General features: G+C 37.8%; 1 protein-coding gene across 1 annotated transcript; it reads left to right on the plus strand.

Annotated features, from left to right (window-relative positions):
- The first annotated feature begins 1,076 nt into the window (after positions 1-1,076).
- Positions 1,077-6,994, plus strand: LOC122805558 (homeobox protein OTX2-like). Its single transcript, XM_044075776.1, has 3 exons — positions 1,077-1,254; positions 3,528-3,724; positions 5,097-6,994. Exons 1-3 carry the CDS (start codon positions 1,176-1,178, stop codon positions 5,895-5,897), a joined length of 1,077 nt encoding a protein of 358 aa, XP_043931711.1. The 5' UTR covers positions 1,077-1,175; the 3' UTR covers positions 5,898-6,994.
- The last annotated feature ends 870 nt before the right edge of the window (positions 6,995-7,864 follow it).

Consider the following 7,864-nt stretch of genomic DNA (forward strand, 5'->3'; position numbering starts at 1 on the left):
TGGCTCCACAGGAATGAACAGCTATTGGGATCTCACTTTAGGTTTTATTTGCTCTGTCATGTCTGGCAGTCAGTACAGTGGGTTAAGGCTGTGTGTGAGCTGTGGTGCCTGTTGTATTGGTCTGATGCCATCAGCTCTCATTTACCTAATGCATGACCTTGAGCAAGTCACTTCAACACTACTCCCTGACTGACCCTGAAAAGGGACTGTGTGTTCAGTGGGCCTACCCTGTTAGCAAATGGGTGTAAATGTTTGATTTTCTCTCCTCTTATCTGGCTGTTGCACTGTTGCCACTAGAAATCTGCTGACTACTATAAACTTGCACTAAAAGGGCAGTGAATGCAATGTATAGTATGAAATATGGTATAATTTACATATTCAGTGATAAAAATGCACGGCAAATTACACTCTGCCCTGACAGCAGAGGTTAAGATATATGATTACAGTATTCCCATATCTCCTGTATATCCCAACACAAAAATTACTGATTGTCCTTATCCAAAGCATTGGCACGATCTACTCCTATGATTACTTTATTGCAAGTAGCTTTTCAAAGACCAACAAGAGGAAGCAATTTTGCTTTTCTGTATTGATAGCGACGTACTTCTAATCGTAAAATAAACTGTTTATATAGGAAGGGTTTTTTATTCAGCAAATTGTAGTGTACTTTGTTTACTTAGAACAACTCGGGTTTGTGATGTACGTATAGTACGAGATAGTGACACATTCCACTGCTAGTTACGCCTTCACAATCTAGGTCTGGGGACGCTGAGTACTTGACACCTTCCACTTGTGACAAAGGGGTCCATCATCACTTCCCGGATGGTTTTGTTTGGGCACGCCACCTGGGGGGACGTAAACTAAAGTTAACAAGGTGCGGAATGTCAGGAATTTTTCAAGCAAAGTACAAAGTGAGTCGATGTGGCAGCTCGTCTGACAACTTTCACTTTGGCCTCTCGATGGGGCCCAAGGCCTTTGATATCAAGTCCTATTTCTGCTGCTTATCCGGTGGTGTTAAGGAAGATGCTTCAGTTGTACTTCAGCTTTTGAGCGGTGGTTAGTCTATGTTCACAGAAGTGAGGTCCTGCTTCAAGTGGAGCAAAGTATATACAGTTCATTTATTGCTGGAACAACATTCGTAAGGCCAAATTTACTACAAGGATAGATCCGAGGACATGCAACAGTGGAGTTCTTCCTTGGATATCCTAATGCAGCGTGGAAACGAAAACCAGTCTCCATACGAATTACTAACGGGTAAGACACCAATGTTATACATTTTTTTGTACTTTAGAGTAATGATAATTCACAGTTCAGTTTGTGCTTTATACAGTAGTTAGATATTAAGTGCACGAGCTGGATACTGCTTTTTCAGTTTCCTTGCTTTCCCTAGGTACCTGAAAACTGGGTTAGCAGCATGCATACTGATCGACGGCATCTGTTTAGGTAAATCTTGGTAAGTTTTAATAGACGGTGTTTGTAGTTATCAAACATATGAGCACTATAAACAAGCTGCTTCTGAATTAATGGTTTTGCAGTATGCATGCAGTTGGGTGTTACTGTAAGGTGCTAACTTTAACTTTTGGTGTGATCTAAAGGAGCGGTGGTTCTTGGTAAATAGGCAAACAAGACATCAGATTGGTTGCTAAAGTTTTAAGGTTTGGGCAGGGTGCCTCTATTTGAGGATTACCAGTAACCATGTTTAAGTAATACATATCCTTTAACTCATGTGGACTGTATTAAGCAGTGGTTGATAAGGTATTATTGATAATGAAAGTAGTTTGGTGCAATTCCATATGCATCTCTTACATACATCACTCATAAGTATTTATTAGGATTTTCCTTACTTTACTTAAAGTAGAGATATTTTGCAGCTGTTCAGTTTTGTCCACTTGTTTCTTTTGTGATGCATGATTGCTAGCAAGGACTAATCATTTTTTTAATTTGTTCTTGAAAATCAAAGCTGCCAAACTGTGGGGTGGGTGGGGGCAGTAGCTATACAAAACTGAGTGTGTGTGTTTCTGCCTGCAAGTGTATAATTGGCAGGATAGTAGGGCAGCAGTTGCTATTGCTGCCTTATACCACATTACCTGTTTTGGCTCCCTGCTGGCAATCATCAGTTATGTCTGCCTGACCTCCTCCTGTGTCTACATAGGTTTTCTGAGGTTCCTTGATGTCCTGTCATATCTTAAGATTATATGCAGAAATGCTCTGGTGTTTGTGACGTACATGAGTATGCATTTGTTGTTTTCTGCAGTAGATTGGCTTCTTTTCCAGGATTGTATATTTATTTATCTCATGCTTACGCTAGGATAGGTTCTGCTTATTCACACCCTGAATGGGATAAAGCAGCTATTGACAAAAATCTGTATATATAAAATGGGTGTTTGTGTATGTGTGTATATGTGTGTGTGTTCACACACACAAAATGAGGAAGTAGATGCAAAAGTTCACAGTTCTCTACAGGGAAAAATGTTTCATTCTCTTCTTAAAATATCTGTATTTGACATCATCTTTAACCTTCATGTTTTTCACTGCTACCTACTATTTGACAGCAGTTGGTAGAATAAATTATTTTGGTGCCCGTTTCTACATTTTTTATTAATGGCTTCTAGTTATTTCCAGTGATGCATCCATGGAATAGTTTTCTGGAGACATGTTTTGCAGTTATATTATCAAGTTGCCCTCTTGTAAAAAGCCTTCTACTTATTTATTTAATTATTTGCAGTTTGTTGACTGGCTAAGTGCACTGGTCTATTGACTTTTTTCAGCCATGATCTGAGCTCATAGTTGAGCAGTAAACAGAATATAAAGAAGTAACATATACTTAGAAGAGACACAGAACAAACATATTACATTTAAAGGCAAAAAGCAAGTAATACAGGTAAAAAAAGTGCATATTTATATAATTTAAGTTTCCTGTTTTTAAAATGTAGAGGAGATTGGGTTTGTCATATGATAATGGCCCTAGCTTGTTCTATAACATTCAGATAATGACCTTTTCATATTACATAAACAAATATATTTTTGTGACAGGTAAACAGTTGTTGTTGTGTCTTTCGGCTTTTCCCGGTTAGGGGTCACCACAGCGGAACTCCGGTCCGCTAATGATTGGCAGTTGATTTTTACGTGCTGAGTTGCCAGCCCTAACGCACAACCTTCAACGAAGGTACGCCCATTCATGCATGTCTCCACGCAGAAGACGCTCTAGCTGAGTCGAACTGGTCAGCGTCTTACTGTGAGGCGACAACGCTATCCCAGCACCACCACCAATCTATTTTATTACCAAGAATTAGCTGATGGCAGCTGTCCACCATATCTGTGAAAAACTTTGGGTTAAATAATTTGATGTTGTTCATCCAGTTAAAGAAAATGTCCTTTACATTCAAAATGCATAGTCATTATTATAACGCAGATTCATGTATTATTTATGTGGTCTGTGTTACATTTTTGTGCACTTTTTTTCTTTCAGAGTAATAATTTTATGGAAAAAAGGCTTAACATTTTTCTGTTTTGTTTTTGCAACTTAGCTGCCAGACAGGATGATATAATTTTTGAAAGTCAACAGAGGAAGGCTCCTTCTAAGTCTGAGAGAAGAAGACGTACAAACTATACTAATCGCCAGAAAGAAGTTTTAGAGGAAGTGTTTGCTGTATCCAAATACCCAGGAATTCAAATGCGAGAAACACTGGCACAAGCCCTAGGACTTCCAGAGTCAAGGATACTGGTAATTCAGTTTTTGCCTACATTATTTAGAGATGCATAGAAGTGTTGTGTGTGTGTGTGTGTGTGTGTGTGTGTGTGTGTGTGTGTGTGTGTGTGTGTGTGTATATATATATATATATATATATATATATATTTTTTTTTTATTGCACATCTTAGATAACTAAAATGGATAAGACATTCTGAAATCTCTTAATTGGGGATAAATGGATAAGTCTTATTCTGAAATATCTTAATTGGGGATTATATATATTTTGTTAATGCTGCCTTATAGGACATTAATTGGCATTCAAAACCACTTAGTTAGCATTAGACAAGGTCAAATCAGGCATAGCTAATAAGTAATGTGTAAAAGTAATAGTGGTTTCTAGCACTTGTTTTTGTGTAATTAAAGATGTGTGGGCCAGTCAAGATTATGCAATTTATTAGTGACAGCTGGTAGATCCCACAATCAAATTAACCATTTCCAGGCAAGAAACAAATTCTATCTGTTATCAATATAAAAAAAAAAAAATATATATATATATATATATATATATATATATATATATATATATATATAGTTTGCTTCAATAATTCTTATATGCTAATTTACATATTTGTTAACGAAAGTCCATACTTTACAACAATTCCATTCTTGTGTTTAGCAAAAAGAAACCAATTTATACATTTATACTGTTGTTTTTTTTTGAGTCGAAAAATAAATGCTGTGCTTCCATAGACATCGGTGGCTGATTAAAACTTTGGTGGCAAGACTTGTGTGATAGTAGTTTTTCAGAGTGATGGGAATATATGCAGAGAAAAAAATCAATTATGAACCTAAAAGAGACAAAGAATGTGTATTCCTTGCAATACTTACTCATGTTTCTTATTAATAAAAATGAAATCCATAATTAACAGTGTTTATGCAGTAATGTGAAATGTTGACTTTTATTTTATGAAGGACATTTTGCATACTGTGTATTAATGTATACACAGATGCATGCACATACACATGTTCATACATACGTACACATGCATGTATGGTCCCAGGAAGTAAGCTGTAACAGAGTGCTATCTGTAGTATAAATAGAAGGTATAAAGTACAGTGTTAGGGCCATGTTGTATTCAGAGACATAGAAGTGTAGTCCTTTCCAAGTTCAGACTATAGACTTTGGAAGCAGATACATTATAAATAGAAACAAATTAGAAAAAGAGTTCTCATGCTCTTTAATTATTTAAGTGCCCCCCAATGTGTTTAGTCATATGTTACTTCTCCTATTGGTTATGTCAACATGTTTTTTGACGAGGATAGTAGCAGTGTCACATTGCATTATTATAGTCATTGTTTCTTCTCTGATTACTAATTTCTAAAATGTCTGTTTTTATTTGAACAGGTGTGGTTCCAGAACCGAAGAGCTAAGCACAATCGTACCTGCAAAGTGTCATGCAGGTCTTCAGGTTCCAGTGCTGCTACTAGCTATGTCAATGAAATTCCAACACAGTCCATGAGTACTGAGGCCTCCCAGCCAGTCTGCCCTGGCACTGACATGAGGTTAGCCTACAGTGAAAATTCTACTACAGTGAATTCACTGTCCAGTGCTCATAGTATGACAGAGCGAAGTCATGTCACCACAGAGGAAGTACAGAAGAACATCATGATCAGAACAGATGCTAGTACTGCATTTTCCATTCAAGGAGCAGTAAGAAGTAACGATTGTAGTGCTGGGGCTCTTAAAGGCCGACCCCAGCTCACTGGAGGAGCTCAGAATGAGAATACAAGTGGCAAACACATAATTTCAAGAACTGTTGGATTCTCTGAATCAACACATGTGAACATTGCAGCTAATTCAACATCTATGGGAAATACCTACATGACAGCTCAAGGAAAGAGTACAACCTCGTCAAGTCTTACTGTAACTGACTATAAGAAACTGTCTGACTTCCCCCAAGATTTAAGAGCTGTTTATGACTGTGTTCCTCCCAATCACACCATTTCTGTTGATATGAAAGAAAATATTCCAGCCTTCCCTGCCTTTACTAATGCAAGGGATAGAAGAACTGTCTATTCTCTGCCTACAAGCCAGAATACTCCTATGAGATCTTGGCATGAAAATTCAACCTCGGAAGGACTGATGCATTTAGAGAACACAGATTTTGATGTCAGCCTAGTTTGGGACTTATATTTTAAGGACTGATTTTAAAGTGCTTCCTTTGAATATGGTATAATCAAATTCTGTTTTTAGATGGTTTTAATGTTCAGAAATGACAGTGATATAGGTGAGGCATCTTCAAGGAAAGGGCCTGCTAGTCATGTCAAGCCATACAAACACATGTCTATGTTACTGAATGTACTTGATTAGAAATGTTGGTTATTGTGAAAGAACATTTGTTCTGCCAGTATTAAAGCTTCCTTTGTCTGCATGAACTGGGTGTTCACTTTTGCATAATTTCAGTAAAGACAGGTGTCCATTATTGACAGAAGAGGGGACTATAATGTTGGCACAATATGGGGGCCGTGTAGTTATACTGCATTTACAATACATCACAGTAAAACAAAATTATAACTGCAGTCCAATAAAAAAATTGCTGCTGCCTCCCCTCATACAAATCTGTATTGTAGCAGGGTATGTGGATTTAATTCAAAGCCTGGGCATGTTTCTAGAGTTCTCTCAGTGGAACAGAGACCCACAATGCCATTGACCTAGGTTTTGACTAACAGCTAGGGAACTGGAAAGTTAGCTGGGATGCAGTAGCCAGAGGATACAAAGCAGAGATCCTTTCTAAGTGGGGTGGATAAGCAGCAAAGGGTTGTGGTGGTAACCTGTTGCAACATCTGGTGGTGTTCTTGGAACTATCCTGTGATGGAGGGCCTGGGGCTGCGGGCTGACACCGGGTGGTACACAGGAGCTTGCATGCATAATAGTTTGTTTACAGAATCAAGAAGTATAAGTACTTATAGCAAACCAGTACCTGTTCTACAATGGCTGCCATTCTGAATGACATAATATTGCCTGTATTCCCCCCCATTTAGTAGTACATGTAGTGCTGGAAAACTTGTTTTTCCTTGTAGATGGAGGAAACGTGACATGGGTTACACCAAGCAAAGTTAGTAACAATAAGAGGCAAAATGAGGAACAGTGGGAGAGGCAGGGAAGGGTCAGGGTGTGAAGTGCATGTAAAGTATAGCAATGGCTGTAGTTAAGTACTGCACCATAATAGACTATGGAACTTTTTATTTTTTATATTATTATTAATGATGCTAATGTACCTTGATTATTTTAATTTAAATGTAACACAGTCTTGAATCATTAAAAAAAATGAGTTACAGTAACTGTGCTTCTGTGCTTGTTTGTTTGTTTAATGAGGTTCTGTGTAACAATTTGTGGAATGTTGTGCTGACATCTCTTTTAACAAAGTTTGCTGCTCCAGCCAAGCTATACATTAAACCATCAGCAAATGAAAAGCATTGTAGTGCCCAAGATGAACAATCCAGAAGCAGATGGCTGCTGTCTGTATGCCTATTAAGTCTGCTATGGCATATGGGTGCATTTGTTGTGAGTTCAGATTCTTTTGTTAACATTATCTAATGAAGGTGTCTGCACCCTGTAGAAAACGAGCACTACTGGTACAATCATTTAGGGTCAGTAGTACAACCAGAGGATCTTTGTGCTGTACTACACCCTCATTTGCCATGATGTCCTATGCACATCAAAAGCCAGAACAATAGAAAATCCCAGCAGGACTAGGGAAGTATCTGTGAAATACTAAGCATTAGTTGTAAGAGACAGCATGAATGTGGACAGTGACATCAGAGAGGCTGGTAAGACACAGGGGCAAGTTAATATGCAGTGAAAATGGGAGTGAAAATATATTATTATCATGAACACACCCTGCAGAACACACACAAATGCATGTGTATGCGCGCACACACACACACACACACACACACACACACACACACACACACACACATACACACATTTTCTCTGTATAATCTCTGGAAAATTGTTAAGGCAGGTATGTATGCTAAAGTTAGTATAAAAAAGAGTTAGCACAATGTAACTTTAGGTATATCAAACTGGCATCCATAAAGAAAAATAAACAAATCAAAATAAAAAACTAAACTCTAGCTACTTTTAGTAATTTGGGGGTTCTTTGAGGG

This window comes from Protopterus annectens, chromosome 6.part1, assembly GCF_019279795.1.
Source record: "Protopterus annectens isolate FY-2018-M chromosome 6.part1, PAN1.0, whole genome shotgun sequence".
Classification (NCBI taxonomy): Eukaryota; Metazoa; Chordata; order Ceratodontiformes; family Protopteridae; genus Protopterus; species Protopterus annectens.